This window comes from Sminthopsis crassicaudata, chromosome 2 (genome assembly GCF_048593235.1).
Source record: "Sminthopsis crassicaudata isolate SCR6 chromosome 2, ASM4859323v1, whole genome shotgun sequence".
Classification (NCBI taxonomy): Eukaryota; Metazoa; Chordata; class Mammalia; order Dasyuromorphia; family Dasyuridae; genus Sminthopsis; species Sminthopsis crassicaudata.
The window spans coordinates 541,024,711-541,042,215 of NC_133618.1; the positions used below are offsets into that span (position 1 = coordinate 541,024,711).

Consider the following 17,505-nt stretch of genomic DNA (forward strand, 5'->3'; position numbering starts at 1 on the left):
ATTAGTGCTATAATATAGTGCTATAATACCACCTTCTATTCACCAAATTGGCTAAGTTGACAAAGAAAATATCATGCTGAGAAGTCTGTGAGAAAAGGTACTTTACTGTTAGTGAAACTGAACTGGTCCAGTCATCCTGGAGAACACTGAGGAACTATGCCTCCAAAACTGTTCAACTGTGCACATGGAACAAGTTTTTTTATGTATATGATGAAATACTATTATTGCTGTAAGAGATAATGAAGATGATGATTTCTGAAAAACCTAAAAAAATGTTGGAACTGATGGAAAGTGAAGTGAACAGAACCAGAAGAAACATTTAAATAATAATGATATTGTAATGATATTCAAAAATTTAGGAAATCTGAGAAATACAATGACTTAGCACAATTCTAGAGGACTCATCATAAAACATGTTACCTACTTCCAGATGAAAGATGATGGACTCAGAGTACAGACTGAAGCATATTTAACCTGGAGGGTGGGGGAACATGGCTAATATGGGGATTTGATTTGTTTGACCATACATATTTATAACTTGTTTTGTGGGAGGGGAGTGGAGAGATGGCAGAGAGGAGTGGAAGGGAGAGAATTCAGTACATAAAATTGAATTAGAAATAAAAATAGAAGGGATGGGTGGGAACCCTCTGATTTAATTTTTGATTCAGTCTTATGTTCTTGCTGACTATTCAGATTCTTGGATATGGATGAAGTCTTTGATTCAATTGGCATTACTCGTAGATCACCTACTGTGCAGAACCAAAGCTGTTTTAATCAAATAGACATTTAGAGACTACACTGATACTAGTTATTGAAGAGAAATGAATTAGAACTGATGATTCTGCTGCAGGTTCCATTCCTTAAAGGATTTCTTTCTCCAGGCTAAAAAGGAAGCATATCTTAAGACTTAGCTTTCCAACAGTCAACTGTTCAATCTAAACAGAGCTTTTAGTTTTAACAGATATCACCTAAAATAGAATTTGGGACTTTGAAGGATGGCAAATTCATCACGGCAGCAACTCTTCAAACAAACCCAATTCACTATGTTCCCTGTGTCTATGTGATAACTCAGGTGTCTGCCTCCTGGCCCTGCCTTTAATTCCTCTCCATTCTCACTGACACCATCCCAGTCCAGATCTTTGTCAGTTGTGGCTCAATTCAGAAAACATTTATTAGCCTGTTGATAGGGACAAGATACTTTGTTAGGGCTCTGGGACTCTGGGGATCCATGGGAAGATAAAAATGAAACAGACCCTGCCTGCTTCCATCATACTGCTGAATCTCCCTGCCTCTAGTCTTTCCCCATCTCCAATCTATCCCACACCCTAGTACTCTGTAAACTTGACTTCAAACACTGCTTTTTGTGTACAGCGAGATCCTATACAAAAGCTTTCAGCAGCTGCCTGTTTCTTAGGAGGATAAAGTTCCAACTCCTTGTCTGGGCTTTCGCAGCACTTGATAATCTGGCCACAATTGATATCTCCAACTTTATTATCTGTGTCTTCTCCACAATCAAACGAATCCTCCTTGTCCCCAAAGCATGGGGTGCTGTCCTAGTGCCTTTGTTTGCACTGGCTTGTGATGACTCACTTTCTTCCCACTTAATTAAATCCTGCCTGTTCTACCAGAGGATATTTAGATGGTACACTGGATAGAGCAGAGCATCTGGAGTCAGGAAGGCTGAATTCAAGTCCAGCTTCAGACCCTAATTAGCTGTGTGACTCTGGGTATGTCATTTTGCCCTGTTTGCCTCAGTTTCCTCACCTGTAAAATGGGCAAAAGAAGGAAATGGCAAACCATGCATCTTCTTTCCCAAGGAAATCCCAAATTGGATCACACAGAGTCGGACAACTGATGGATCTGTCCTTTAAGATAGAACTCCTGCAACTGTTCAAGACCAACAGGTTCTCGCCCAACTAGGAACAATATTAAATTTAATATTATTATTGTTGTCTTCCTCCATTGGATTCCAAGTTCTTTAAGGGCAGGAACTCTTATTCTTAGCTGTATCTGCAGCACTAAAGACAGAGCCTGGCACATAGTGGCCATTCAGTAAATGTTTATCAGACTTCGTCAGTGTTCAGCATTGGATAGTGCTTTTTTGTTGGTGCGGTTCTTGTTTATCTCACTCCTCCAGCACTCACTATATGGTGTCTTACATTGTGTAACTCTTGGAGTGTATGTAGCCTCGTCTTCGAGATGACCATAAAATCCTTGGACCTGGGAGCTGCCTCATCTCTGGGTATTCCCTCCTCCTCCTTCCCCTCCCCACCCCCCCAGCGCCTCCCATAGTGTCTCAGGCTTAATTGTTCCTGTTAGTTTTGCTGATGAGGATTCACCTCCAAGCACTGGACTAGGTCCTTTGCCCCTTCTTCATCCTCGTCCTCTGCCTATGGAGAGCAGAGCTGCAATGAGCAGAGCCAGGGCAGAGGTGACAGTTAAGAGGGTTAGCCAGATGGCCTTTCTACCTTTCCAGGCTCAGATTACCCTATTTGCCACGTGGAATGATGTCATCATTTGTATAAGAGGATGCTGGGAGCTATTGATCCAGAAATGCGTGTGTGGGAGATTTATGCTAATCCCTTACAAGTGACTCAAGGCCCTCACCTCATTGGATTCTCTTTTATAACAAAGAAAAACAGTTAATCAGCTGACTGGCCAAACCTGCTGGACCCCAAAATGGAACCCTGACTTATCTGTATATCCTAGGGGGTAGTTCTGATTTTACAAAGTGCTGTGCTAGACACCATACCTTGTCTAAACTAGAGAATAGTACCTAGCTTTGCTCTGTTCCATGGCTAATTATCTGGACAAAGTTTTCCCCTTTTTCACAAAAAGGCCAAATTAACAGTGTGGCTAACTTAATGAAATCTTTCTTCATTACTTCTTCAAAGTACATTTTTTACTAGGAGAACATTTTTTGTGTACAAAAGACAACAAATCTACATGTAACTAAATGTTAAATGTCATAAAAGATAGAATCTCTGGCCTCTTGGAGCCTTATGTCAAGTAAAACATCTATTTCACAGATTTTTTATTTTTTTGTTTAGTTTTGTCTGACTCTGTGTGACCCCCATTTAGGGTTTTCTTGGCTAAGAAACTGGGGCAGTATCTTCTCCAGCTCATTTTATAGATGGAGAAACTGAAGCAGATAGGGTTAAGTGACTTGCTCAAGATCACACAACTAGTAAGTGTCTGAGGTCAAATTTGAACTCAGGTCTTCCCAACTCCAGACCCAGCACTCCATCCACTTCACTAACTAGCTGCTCTTCACAGATAAAGATATAGATAATACAAAATCTGATTCTTGGACCTATGCCACAAAATATGGGTTATTGTGACATTACAGAATCACCTACCAACCTCACAGAGTTATTTTCAAGAAAATGCTTTGTAAATGTGAATTATTATCACAGCATAGTTCTTATCTCTGAGGGCCTTGATGACCTAACTTGTGAAAATGAGGGCACTGATGTAAATGATCTCCAAGGCTCCTTCTAGCTCTTAACATGCTATAATCAAGGGTAAGAAACCCCACAAGAAAGCATTTCATGCAAATTAAGACAATTCTGAGATACCACCACCTCTCAGATTGGCCAGGATGACAGGAAAAAATAATGACCAATGTTGGAGGGGATGTGGAAAAACTGGGACACTGATGCATTGTCGGTGGAATTGTGAAAGAATCCAACCATTCTGGAGAGTAATTTGCCCAAAGGGTTATGAAACTGCATACCTTTTGAACCATCAATGTCTCTACTTAGTCTGTACGCCAAAGAGATCATAAAAAAGGGAAAGGGACCCACATGTGCAAAAATGTTTGTGGCAGCCCTTTTTGTAACGGCAAGAAACTGGAAATTAAGTGGATGCCCATCAGTTGGGGAATAACTGACAAAGTTATGGTATATGAATGTAATGGAATATTATTGTTGTATAAGAAATTATCAGGATGATGATTTTAGAGAGACAGGAACTGATACTGAGTGAAGGGAATAGAACCAAGAGATCATTGCAGGGGCAGCTAGGTGGCGCAGTGGGTAGAGCACCAGCCCTGAATTCAGGAGGACCTGAGTTCAAATATGATCTCAGACGCTTAACACTAACTAGCTGTGTGACCCTGGGCAAGTCACTTAACCCCAGCCTCAGGGGGGAAAAAAAGAGATCATTGAAAACAGTACTAATAAGATTATATAATGATCAATTGTGGTAAACCTGGCTCTCTTCAACAATGAGGTGATCAAAGACAATTCCAATAGACTTGGGATGGAAAGTGCCATCTTTTTCTCTAGAGACAGAACTACAGAGACCGAATGTGGATCAAAGCATAGTTTTTTCACCTTTTTTTGCTGTTTTTGATTGGTTTTTTTTTTCCCCTTTTGATCAGATTTTTTTCTTGCACAGCATAATGAATATGGAAATATGTTTAGAAGAATTGCACGTGTTTTAACCTATATCAGATTACTTATCTTAGGGAGGAGAGAGGAAGAAAAAATGGAGAAAAATTTGGAAAAATAAAATACTATTAAAATTTTTTAAAAGCATTTCAGAGGTTTATTTATGGGGAAAGGGCTTGAATGAGGGACATGGTGACTAGAAGAGAGGAGGTAAAGACATCTGTTACTCATGCCTGGAGAGCTTCATGGTGGAGCTTTTCTAAGCAGCTCCACCATTATGTTTAATTCAGGACAAATAAACATTTTTAAAGATTGAATAATATCTGTAGAACTCTTTGAAACAATATAAATAAATAGTTATTATAATATTTAATATTTATGTAATGCTTACTATCTGCCAGGCACTAGTTAGTGCTTTACAATTATTACTTCATATAGCAAAGCTGAGGCGGGGGAACTATTATTTTCCCCATTTTACAGATGAATACACTGAGGTAAGGAGAGTGACTTACCCAGTTATAAAGCTAGTAAACATCAGAGATCAAATTTGAACTCAAATCTTCTGACTCCTTATCCTGACTCTAGGCCCAGTGCTCTATCCACACTACCATCTGTGTGTAAGGGCTTATGTTAGGGATACAGGCATAAAATTAAACATGATGTTTGCCCTCAAGAAACTGACAGTCTAGTTAGAGAGAGAGAGAACATAAATATTTTCTCTTCTTTTTCCCTTTTTTTATTGTTTTCTTTTTTTCTGGTCATACATGTACATTAAATTTTTTTCGTACACATTTCTTTATGAATCATGTTAGGAAAGAAAAGTCAGAACAAAAGGGAAAACCATAAGAGGGAGAAAAAAAAAACAAGAAAAATGAAAAAAAAGTGAACATGGCATGTGCTGATTTACTTTTCAGTCTTTAGGTGCAGATGGCATTTTCTGTCCAAAGTTTATTGGATTAATTGCTTTGGATCACTGAAAAACTGAGAACCAAGTCATCCATAGTTGATCATCTCACAATCTTGCTATTACTGTGTACAACATATTCTTGATTCTACTTGTTTTGCTCAGCATCAGTTCATGTAAATCTTTCCTGGCCTTTCTAAAATCAGCTTGTTCATCATTTGTATTTAACAATAATACTCCATTACCTTTACATACCACAACTTATTCAACCATTCCCCAATTGATGGGCATCTACAAATTTTCCAATTCTTTGCTACCACAAAAAAACCTACTATCAACATTTTTGCACAGACCCATTATTAGTACTGTTAGATCAAAGAGTATGCAAAGTTTGATAGCTCTTTGGGCACAGTTCCAAATTGTTCTCCATAATGGTTATTGCACCAACAATGCATTAATGTCCTAGTTTCCCCACATCTCCTTCAACATTTGTCATCTTTTCCTGTCATCTTAGCCATCTGAGATGTGTGAGGTGTGGTACCTTAGAGTTATTTTAATTTGTGTTTCTCTAAGTAATGGTTTTTAAGAGAATTTTTTCATATGATTATAGATGGCTTTAATTTCATCATCTGAAAATTATGTTTAAATCCTTTGACCATTTATCAGTTAGGGAATGACTTCTTATAAATTTGACAGAGTTCTTTTATCAGAAACATTGGATATACATTTTTTTTTTCACAGCTTTGTATTTTCCTTTTAATCTTGTTTGTATTGATTTTGTTTGTGCAAAACCTTTTTAACTTAATGTAATCAACACTGTCCATTTTGCATTTCATGATGTTTTTTAGTTCTTCTTTGGTCATAAATTCATCTCTTCTCCAAAGATCTGATAGATAAACTATCCCTTGCTCTCCTGATTTGCTTATGGAGAGAACATAAACATTTGAAAAAGGAAATAGCAACCTAAGATTTTTTTTTCTTTTTCTGAAGCAATTGGGGTTAAGTGACTTGCTCAGGGTCACACAGTTAAGTGTCACGTATCTGAGATCAGATTTGAACTCCAGTTCTCTTGACTTCAGGGCTGGTGCTCTAGCCACTGCGCCACCTAGCTGCCCCAGCAACCTAAGATTTAAGAAAGTTTGAAAACCAGCACTGTGTTTTCTTTTCTTTTTTAATTAATTTTAAAAATTTCAGTAGTATTTTATTTTTTCAATCACATGTAAAGATAGCTTTCAACATTTATTTTTGTAAGATTTTGAGTTCTAAATTTTCTTTTTTTCCTCCCACCCTACCTTATCTCCCTCCCCAAAATAGCAAGCAATCCAATACATATTTTCATATTGGGAAAGAAAAATCAAACAAAAGGGGAAAAAATCATGAGAAAGAAAAAGCAAACAAAATTTTAAAAGGTAAAAATAGTATGCTTTGATCCTCATTCAGTCTCCATAGACTAGATAGAATGTCATTTTCTCTCTGAATGCAGATGTCATTTTCCATCCCAAGTCTATTAGAATTAAGGCTGTTTTCTAAGCACAATAAGTGCTATACAGGAGAGAGTGAGCACAGGTATTTAGGGAATGCTTTTGGCAGAACACAATGGGCTTTGAAGGACACATCTCTATTCTAGTAGATAGATGGTAGTAGGGAAAACATTCTATCTGGAAAGAATAGCATGAACAGAAGTTGGCAGAAGAGGGTCAGAATACGAGTTTAGAGAATGATAAGACTAGAAAAGTAGATTGGGGTCCAATTAGATGGAGATCCAGCCTGAAATTAGGAAAGGTTGAGTTCAAATCCAGCCTCAGTTTATCTATCTGTAAAATTGGGGATAATAATAGCATCTATCCCAGGTAGTTGTGAGGCTCAAATGAGATATTTATAAAGTGCTTAGCACTATGCCTGGCAAATAGTTAGTGCTACATAAATATGAGTTACCATTATTCAGTGACCACAGTATGAATCTCAATGATTTATAGTATAATTATGGTTGATAACATAGTCACTGTTTTTTTTTTTTTTTTTTTCCTTCTTGGGCAGTGCCAGCCTCTTCACCTCCCCCATTCTGGGACTCTCTCCAAATTTCAGAGGGAACTATTCAGAGTTTAGGTCAAGCCTTCCAGACTTATTCGATTGTCCTTGAACTGCTAAACAGCCAAGCAAGGTTCAGGATGAGTTACCTGGATGGAGTCCCTTTCAGGGTTTCCAAGAATTTTGTGGTAGAATGGGAACCAGTTACAGCCTCCGACTTCTGTGTACCTGACTGCAGAGAGCTCCTGCTTGGATCTATGGTGAGTATGTGTGTCCGCCGGTTCTTTTTTAGCCGGGCCCACAAAGCCTGGTGGTTCATGGAATGTGAGAGAATCCCAGATTCTGGTTTTTGGGAGAACAGCTCACACTGGCAGAAAGTGTCCATATATGTCCTGATGTTCTTAGGACAAAGATTTTATCGGGCGATTTCATTCCTTTAAGGCTTGTAGGGGATCACCCAATCCAATCCCCCTTCCCCTCCCCACCCTCCACACCCTCTCTCATTTTAAGCCCTGAGAAAAATAAAAATCAAAGTTTTGTTGTTGTTCTGTCATGCCAGTCAATGGTGTCTGACTCTTCATGACCTCATTTGGAGTTTTCTTGGCAAAGATACTGGCGTGGTCTGCCGTTTCCTTCTCCAATTTGTTTTACAGATGAGGAAACTGAGGCAAGCAGGATTAAGTGACTTGGCCAGAGCCACACAGCTAATGTTTGAAATCACATTTGAACTCGGGTTCAGGGCTGCACTGGGCCACTTCAATGCCCTGAAGACCAAGGGTCACAGTTTTTAAATGATAGGGTCAGTTATGAACTTGGAGTCAGGAAAACCTGAAAAAAATCTCTCTGGCCTTGCAGCCCCTTCCTCCGATTGGTAGATTCTTCCTACAACCTCCCATTTTGAGGAATCTCAGGACCAGCCATACTTCCTCTTTCACTTCTCTTGCCATTCCTCTCCTGATTCTGGACTATCTCTTCCATCTCTTCCCCCTCTTTTCGCTTTTTTTTTTTTTTTTTTTTTTTTTTACTGAGACAATTGGGGTTCATTGACTAGCCCTTGATCACACAGCTACTAAGTGTCAAATGTCCGAGACTGGATTTCTTAAACTCAGGTCCGCCTGACTCCAGAGCTAGGACTCTATCCACTGTTCCACCTAGCTGCCCCTTCTCTTGCTTTTTGTGTATTTTTTCCCCTCATTAGAATGTAAACTCTTGAGGGCAGGCTCTATCTTTATTTTTGTATTCCTATTCCCAGCTCATGGCACAGATACCTGGCACATAGCAAGTGCTTAATAAATGCTTGCCATTGACTCAACCTGAGTTTCAATCCTTTCAGATCTTGCAAGTTCTATGATCTTCCCTGAGCCTCAGGGGGCTGCACACAGGGTCTCTTAGGTCCTTGCTGACTCTGTATTTATGTTTCTTCAAACCCAGATCCACTAACTCCAAATCTCTTCCCATTGCCTTATACTGAAATGAACTTGAGAAGAGAAACAAATTGTTGTCTCCCTTATGACAATAATCTGGTATTCACTGTAAATCACAGTGTTAGATAGTAATGTGCTGTTACATGTCTTCATGATTGTTCTATGTATATGGATGTTCCAATTATATCTTCATCATTCCTTTTTTTAAACAATTTTTATTGATGCTTTTTGTTTTTTTTACATCCTCAACTTCTTTCTCAGGATCTCTCCTCTTATAGAGCCATCCCCTATATCTAATAATATTCTTCCCAGTTTAAATTACTTCATCCTCTTTCTACCTCTGGCAGATGCTGCTGGTCAGTCCTTAGGCACTCAGTCCAAAAAATTCACCAAAACTTCATGTTCTGTAAGGAACTTCTATCCTTTTCTCTAGGTGACACATGATGAATCCTGGATGGTTTTTTTAATAAAACATTAAGCAAGATAATCCAGTTTATTCATTCAATAAACGTTTATTAAGCCCTGATTATGTGCCAGGTGGGAAGGTAGATGGCACAGAGGACACCTGGGTAAATCACTTCACCCTGCTTGCCTCGATTTCCTCATCTATAAAATGAGCTGGAGAAGAAAATGGTAGAGCACTCTAGTATCTCTGCGGAGAAAACCCCAAAGGGGGTCGTGAAGAGTCAGGTATGACTAAAAATCACTAAACAACAACAAAACGTGTATCAGATACTGGGTTAGAGGCCAAAGAATGCAAAGACAAAAATTAAACAATTTTTGCCCCCAAGGAGCTTATATTCCAGTGGGGGGAAACAACACAGAGAAGTCAATATAAAATATATCCAGAGTAAATATGATTTTCATTTTGATTTATTTTTTCCAGGAGAAGGAAGGCAAAGCTAGAGCCCAGAAAGGGATCAGGCTGGGCCTTGTAAAGGAGGTGGGGTTTGGGCTGAGCCTTAATGGAAGCTGGGCTTTTTAAGTAGTGAAGGAGAGAAGAAGGTGCATTCCCGATATGGAAGATACGGTCTGGACACGGCGTGCCACGCAGAATCACCCAGTTAGCTCATCTTTTAAACCCGGCCCATAAATATGGCCCACAGAGACTTTCAGGCAATAGTGTCTGAATTTCCCTTCAGTTTTCATTGTCAGTTCCCACGTCTGACCATTTTTAGAGCTAGAAGAGATCTCTGAGGTACATTTAGTGGAATCTCCCTCATTTTGCAGTTCAAGAACCTGACACCTTTTGTTCCTTGTGATTCAAAGGATTTCCAGAGAAGACTAGCTTTGTTTCTGGAAGCATTGATTGCTAGCTCTACTACTCACTCTCTGTGTGACTTTGGACAAGTGCCTCACTGGGCCTAGTTTCTTAATCTTTCAAACTTAATTTTAGTTCTCTCATGTGTCGAAACGAAGCAGTTAGACTAAACAACCTGGCTGGCTGTAAGGGCAGGGGGATGCACCTCTCTGTGCATTGTTTTGAGAGTCCCCAGGACTTCTCTGCCCACATCTCTGCCTCACCAGCATGGTGAACAGTCATGGGTGGGAGCACAAATCCGGGAAGCCCCCACTCGGATTCCGCTGTGCTCTCTAACGTGGGGAACACATCAATCCAAGGCTGACATAAAGGTCCTCCTGAGCATCTCTCAATATAAATGTCTTTTGGAGGGAGAAAACTGTTTGGTTTCTGGACTCTGTTTCCCCAAGAATCCTACCAGCTCTACTGCGGTTCTACATTTGAGAAGAGCTGCCCAGTGGGCACAGGGAAAAGCAGGATGGGGCAATGAGTTGGCATTAGTCAAAGGTTCTGGCTTTGAAACCTGACGTTCAGCCCTGTATGACCTTAAAAGCAAATCGCTTCCTCTCTCTGGGTCTCATTTTCCACTTCATAAAATGGAGGATTTGGACTCGTAATTTTTAGACCCATTTCAGTTCTGCCATTCTATAGGAAAGAGATTCTGTGACTGACAGCAGATTGTCTGGCTTTGTGAAACCACAAGAGGGAGCCTTTGTTCTATGCCTTGGACATCATTGAGCTTGACCTCATCTCCCAGTGAGAGAGACCTTTCCCCAGAATTGTGTCCTATATAGAACCCACCCGTAAGGAATCGAGCAATCAGCCAGTCGGCTAAGCGAGTGACCCTGCTAGGAACTGAGCTGGGCTCTGGGATGCAAAGGCAAACACATCTCTGCCCTCAAGTTTACCTTTTTCTCTTTTCTCCCCAAATAAAAGCCCTTTGGGCCGACTTCCGGCCATCATCACCTCCTCCCCCTCCTCCATCATCACCAGTATTTATAGTCACGCTTTAAGGTTTGCACGGCTCTTAGAAAATGTCTCATTTTATTTCACAACCACCCTGGGGAGGTCATTGTTCACTTGTTTTAGTCATTCGTGTCTGGTTCTTTGTGACTCCATTTAGACATTTTCTGGGGTTGAAGAAAACGTCTGTGACTTTAAAAAAGTCTTGGAAAAGGCTGGCTTGCCTTTTCTTTCTCCAGCTCATGTTACAGATGAGGAAACTATTATTTAATGGCTTACCCCCGGTCACTGCGTTCGTGTCTCAGGCCAGAACCCGGGAAGACTCATTTCCTGACTCCAGGCCTGGTGCTTTATCTGCCGCCCCACAGTCCTCTTACTATCCTCATTTTACAGATGAAGAAACCGAAGGAGACAGAATTTAGTGACATACCCAAGTCACACAGCTTCTAAGTGTTTGAGGCTGGATTTGAACTCTTCCTGACTTCCAGTCCAATGCTTGTCTCTTATTACCTCAAGCTTTCCTTGGGCAGTCTTTTAATTTATTTACTTTTTGTGAGTTTTATTTTTTGCATCAATAATCTTCTGAGGAAGTTGTTCCCCCCTCTCCCCCCCAACTGCAGTCAGCATAAACCATAAAGCCAGTGACCACACATCTGAGAAAAAGGTGGCATTCTGGCTCCGTCATCCCCTGATCTCTCGAACCACGAGTGGTCAATATAATTACGCAGAATTTCATACACATTCATTTTAACCAGATTACAGATACATAGATGTGTGTCCCTCCCATCCCCCCACCCCAAGGCACAGCTGGACATTTACCAAGAGCTCTCGAAGCCCTCCCTGACCGGGCTGAGGGGGGCAGTATTACTCCGTCTTTCTGAGATACCAAACATTTGTTAACAGAGGAAAATGGAGAATTAGTGATCTGTCCTCATTTGATCTGTTGCTAATCCAAAATTTTAGCTTTTTGGTAATAGAAACTCATTATCCCCGGTGATGTAGCAATGTCTCTGAGAACCTTCCATTATCTTGTCTTTTTGACCTGGAAGATAACAACTTCCATGTTATGGTAAAAGAGAAAAAACCTTTTGTGCAAAGATTATGTGCTCAGATGGATTTCAGATTACATCCAGTAAGAAAAAAAGAAAGCAGACTTTCAAAGAAAAGAAATATTTTGAACCACTGACGTACCCTTGTTGGAAGATGACTTGACAAATACTCCATGACCCCAAATCTCTTGCTTCTGATACCTGAAATTCCACTATTATTGATTCATTCCTTTGTGTTAAACTTCTCCTGATTCTTCCTTTTGAGATGGGTAATGTATAAAATCTCTGATGCTTTCATCTGAATGAATTTTTTTAGAATAAGTTTTTGTTGATTTTTTTTCCTATCACCATATTTTCCTCCAGTATTCTTCTTCCTTCCTCTCCTAAGAACCATCTCATGTAACAAATAACATTTTTAAAAGTGGGGGATGGGGAAGAGAAGAAGATGAAAGAGGAGGATGGAGAGGAAGAAAAAAATATCATAATTGATCAATACACCAAAAAATTCTGGAAAAAAACACCATCTCTGCAAGGAGAAAGGATAGTCGATGAATTTAATATCTTTTTCTTTCCTAAAAGGAAGGACCTAGGAAGCATGAACACAATCAGTGTCTTAAGGATTTATGAATTAAATAATGGGGAGGGGGACAAAATAAGAAGTAGAGGTTCAAAGGCAAATTTCAGCAAATTCACACTAATAGTAATAATAGTGTTTGTCATTTACATAATACATTCACATCATTATATGTTTGAATTTTTGCCCAGGTTTGTGTATAATAGTCAGACTTGGATTTAGACTCCACCCTTCCCCCAACCCCTTGCTCTAACCTTGGGAAAGTAATTTAATTTACTAGTTTAATTAAGGAACTAGGTTTCAGGGGGCAGCTAGGTGGCGCAGTGGATAGAACACCAGTCCTGAATTCAGGAGGACCCGAGTTCAAGTCTGGTCTCAGACACTTAACACTTCCCAGCTGTGTGACCCTGGGCAAGTCACTTAACCCCAGCCTCAAAAAAAAAAAAAAAGAAAAAAAGAAAAGGAACTAGGTTTCAGTATCTTATCTGTAACATGAGTGAATTGAACTGAATGATTTCTGGGGGCCTTTCCAGATGTAAAGCTTTGATCTAGAAGAGCATCAAGGTTAGCTATAATCCAGAAAAAGGCAGATTTTATTGTCTCCATTTTACAGATGAGAAAACTGAAACAGAAAGTTTAAGGGAGAGGATTTTTTAAGAACAATCAAATTTAATTTAGAAGACCAGAGTTCAGATCCATTTCCTGTTTCATACTAATCAAAATAATCTTTTTAAGGGTGTAAAATAAAATACAGAAGATTACATAACAAATCAATTATATTAAAATTATTTAACTTATTGAAATTATTTCAATTATATCAAAGTTAGTTAACCCCTTTCAAAAAAATTTTTGAAACAAATTCGCAAACCTCAGGTTAAGAAGCCTTGTGTTAGAGAGAAAATCTGTGGGACCCTCCCCACCACACACAATGCGTGATTTAGGGGGCAGCCATAAGAAGAAATCAGTCCAAAGCCAAAGAAAGCGGGTCTGGGGCCCAAATAGGAAGAGCCTGCTTCTCTTGGGACTCACCCAGAGAGTGAGTCCATTCTTGCTCCTGGGCCAGACTAACAAGAACGCAACAATGCAACAGTCTGGCCCTTCTCTAGACTGAAGAGGGAAGTGTCATGAGCCCCTGTTAATGGTTACCTGTGCCAAGAGCACTCGGTAAAATGAAGCTGTGGAAGCTGTGTGTCATCAAATCTTGGCACTTCCTTCACATTGGACTAACGCGTTGTCATACACCTGAACTGAATGTGAGTCAGGGATACAGGGCAGGAAGGATGATGTCTGTGAAGAGGAGAAAGTAAAGAAAGGTCCTAATTTTCAAGGGAAAAATGTCCCTTCCTCCTCTTTTTTTTTTTTTTTTTTTTAACCCTTGAGCAGTAACACTGAAGGGAAGCTGGGTGGTGCACTGGATAGAGTGCTGGGGTTGGAGGCAGGAAAATCTGAGTTCAATTCTAGCCTTAGAAACCCTCTAGTTGTATGATCCTGGGCAAGTCACTTAATCTGTTTGCTGCTGGAGAAGGAAAGGACATACCTCTCCAGAAACTTCCAAGAGAACTCAGGACAGAGGTCCTGAGGGTCAGGAAGACCGGGGCAGGATTGGAATGACTGAACAGCCACAACAGTAATACTGGAACATTGTAAACAGATATAGAAACTGGGATTGAGGGAAATCTTTGATGTGTTCCCTGTTTCATGAGAGGGTGATTTCATACAAAGCTATAAAATAAATACAAAGATGTTTTGGAGAGGCAGCTGGGTGGCACAGTGGATGGAGCACCAGCCTTGGATTTCAAATCTGACCTTAGTCACTTAATGCTTTCTAGCTTGTGACCCTGGGCAAGTCAATTAACCTCAATTGCCTTATCAAAAAAAAATTAAATAAAAAAAAATGTTTTGGAGATAGAGGATCTGGGTTCAAATTCAGATTCTGTCAATTCTTACCTGGGTGACTTTAGGCAAAATGATAAACTTCTCTGGATTTCAGTTCCCTCTTCTTAAAATGATGTTTTTTGATTAGATGACCTCTCTTATCTCTTCCAATTGTCGATCTATGAATCTATGTTCTATGTGGACCTTGCTTTCCCTTTCTCTGTATACCAACCTATTTCTGGTTTTTTTGTGTGCATCTCTGAGTAGCTATCAGTTTCCCCCATGCATCACTGGCATGGGATTCTTTTTGTTGTGTCTTTCTGAATAATTTTTTCTTGTGTTTGTCTCTTTTCTATTCTTTTTACCCTGCCCATCTTGAACTTTACTCTGTTTTCTTTTTCCTAACTTGGCTATAATTAGAATGCATGCTCTTTGTCTTTTAACATTTTTTAAAAATAGAATTCTGTGTACCCAGTTCTTAATCATAAAAGTAGGTGAATGGAATGTTTCCTATTTCTCTTTCTCTCAAAAGGAAAGAACTGCAAACCACCCAACTAAATTATTCTGCTCATTACTTTGCCTATGTTTCTCAGTTATTTTTTTTTCTTTTTTTAGTCCCCACTATACTGGGTGGCAGGGATATTAAGGAAAGGGAAGAGGAGGAGGAAAGAGAGAGAGACATTCTGTACACATGAACACACACATACAAAGCTTGCAATTTTCTGAGGGAATATGAAAAACAAAACAAAACAAAACAGAAAGTCTCTGTACCTTTGACCTAAACTACACTGCCTTATAAAAGTCTTTTGCTGTTCAGTTGTCTGACTCTTCATGACCCTTTTTGGAATTTTCTTGGAATGTTTTGTCATTTCCTTCTTCCGCTCATTTTACAGATGAGGAAACTGAGGCACACAGGGTTAAGTGACTTGCTTAGGCCATATAGCTTGTGTTTGAGGCCAGATTTGAACTCAAGATGTCTTCCTGATTCCAGGTTCATTGCTTTATTTGTTACCTACCTATCCCACAAGATGTGGGGAAAGAATAAAAGGGAAACTTAAAAATATTTGAAATACTTTTGGTTTGTTTTCATTTTGATGGTTTTTTCACTTTTAGTTTAATTTTTTTCTTGCTCAACATGACAAATATGGAAATATGTTTAAAAAATTATAACCTATATCAAATTACTTGATATCTTGGGAAGGGGAAAAATAAGGAAAGGAGGGATTAAAAATTTGGAACACAAGCTTGGTCCTACCTTCTAAAGGTAATCCAGTTAGAAATCCAAGTTATGTTAAGACCCTGAGGCTAAATTTTCCCTATAAAACAATTTATGGCCCATGGTTTTGCTGCTACCTTCCTTTGGGTCAGCCCACCACAGCACTCTGCCTTGTGGTGCCTTTTCCCTTCCCCCATGGGGGAACCCTAATTCCACTGTTTCCCACTCCCATTTCTCCTTATAGCTAAGGGGTGCTAAGTCTCTTTCAAGATTTAGTCTGCTATCTAAAGGCATATCCCAGCCTCATTGGATGCTCCCTTTCTACTGGGTAATTGAGTTCTATTGAGGAACTTGTCTTTCCTATGCTCTCCCACTCTATTTCCTATTTATCATTCCTAGTGTCTATTTTATTCCCTTATTTTGTTTGTAACCTTTTCCCTAAATAAATCTACCTTTTGCCCCCCCCTCAAAAAAAAAAATGGAACACAAGTTTTACAAAAATACATGTTGAAAACTATCTCAACATATATTTGTTCTTTGAATCTTTTTTTTCCCCCCTGAGGCTGGGGTTAAGTACTTGCCCAGGGTCACAGAGAAGTATTCCGTGTCTGAGACCAGATTTGAACTCAGGTCCTCCTGAATTCAAGGCTGGTGCTCTATCCACTGCGCCTCCTAACTGCCCCTTCTCTACATATATTTGGAAAATTAAATACCACTATAAATTTTTAAGAAAAGAAAAACCTAAAGTTTTAAACATTTGAAATAATTTTGCCTTTTGGGGTTTAAGACACTGGATTTCATTCTTGCTCTTTCTTCTGTAGCATGACTTTTCCCTGGAGAGAAGGGTGCTTTACTGGCTGGAAGCTGCCACGAGACAAGAAATGACTTGGGATAATGAGACCCCTGGAATGGCCACCGCACCTCCATGTTGGCTCCTTTTGGTAGACTCATTGGATACATCCAGTATGGCTGAAGCGGAACCACAAGAGGACAGAGAGAAAACCCCCCCTCCACCTGGAAGCTGGAAGTGTGGGGAAGAAGGATTCACTGAGGAGGAGAAGGAAGAGGAAGAGGAAGAGAAGGAGGAAGGCACTTCTTCAGGCAACGAGGATGACAGTAGCCCTAAGGAGACGCCATCCCCCAGCTCTCCCTCAGCTCCTGGGTCGGTCCTTGAGAAAGGCTCTACTAGTTCCCCGGGGTCACCGACTCTAGGCCACCGGAGGAGGTCTCTGGACATCTTCCACAGCATGAAGCACGAGTTGGACGGTGTCCGAAGAAAGTTGTCGTTCTTGGTGCCTCCACTGAGTCGAGCTGCTTCCCCGGAGCGCAGACTGGCCACTAAGTCCTTGGCTCTCTACCACCGGTTCAGAAACAACAGGACCATGACCTCGGCAGCCCCCGTCCCGGACCTGCCTCCTCAGAGCGCTCCAGCAATACCACCGAGGCCGGCCACCGCCGGCTCCATCCCCCCCATCCGGAGTCACAAGCCCACCGTCCCGGTGAGACCAGGCCTTTCTCCCCAGTGCTTTTGGCTATCCCATGTCCCCTCCCCACCCTGCCTCCCCCTTCCATGAGAAAACCCCAAGCTTTTAATCCGTAGTCATAAAGAGAGGAGATGATAGTGATTGCCAATTTCTGGGGCTTTCCCTGCATCACCAGGGCCAAGTCTGATCAATCAGCCAAGCAGGAAACATTTACTGAACCAATTCACTTCAACAAATATTGATTAAGTGACTGCTAACACTAGAAAATATTCCAGGTGCCGGAAGTACTGGAGG

General features: G+C 40.3%; 1 protein-coding gene across 1 annotated transcript in view; it reads left to right on the forward strand.

Annotated features, from left to right (window-relative positions):
- Positions 1-17,505, forward strand: part of UBAP1L (ubiquitin associated protein 1 like) — a 34,913-nt gene that overhangs the window by 2,346 nt on the left and 15,062 nt on the right. The window contains exons 2-3 of the mRNA XM_074294821.1: positions 7,336-7,586; positions 16,549-17,226. Coding sequence (XP_074150922.1) covers positions 7,467-7,586; positions 16,549-17,226 — 798 coding nt within the window. The 5' untranslated portion in view covers positions 7,336-7,466. The remainder of the gene's footprint in view (positions 1-7,335; positions 7,587-16,548; positions 17,227-17,505) is intronic.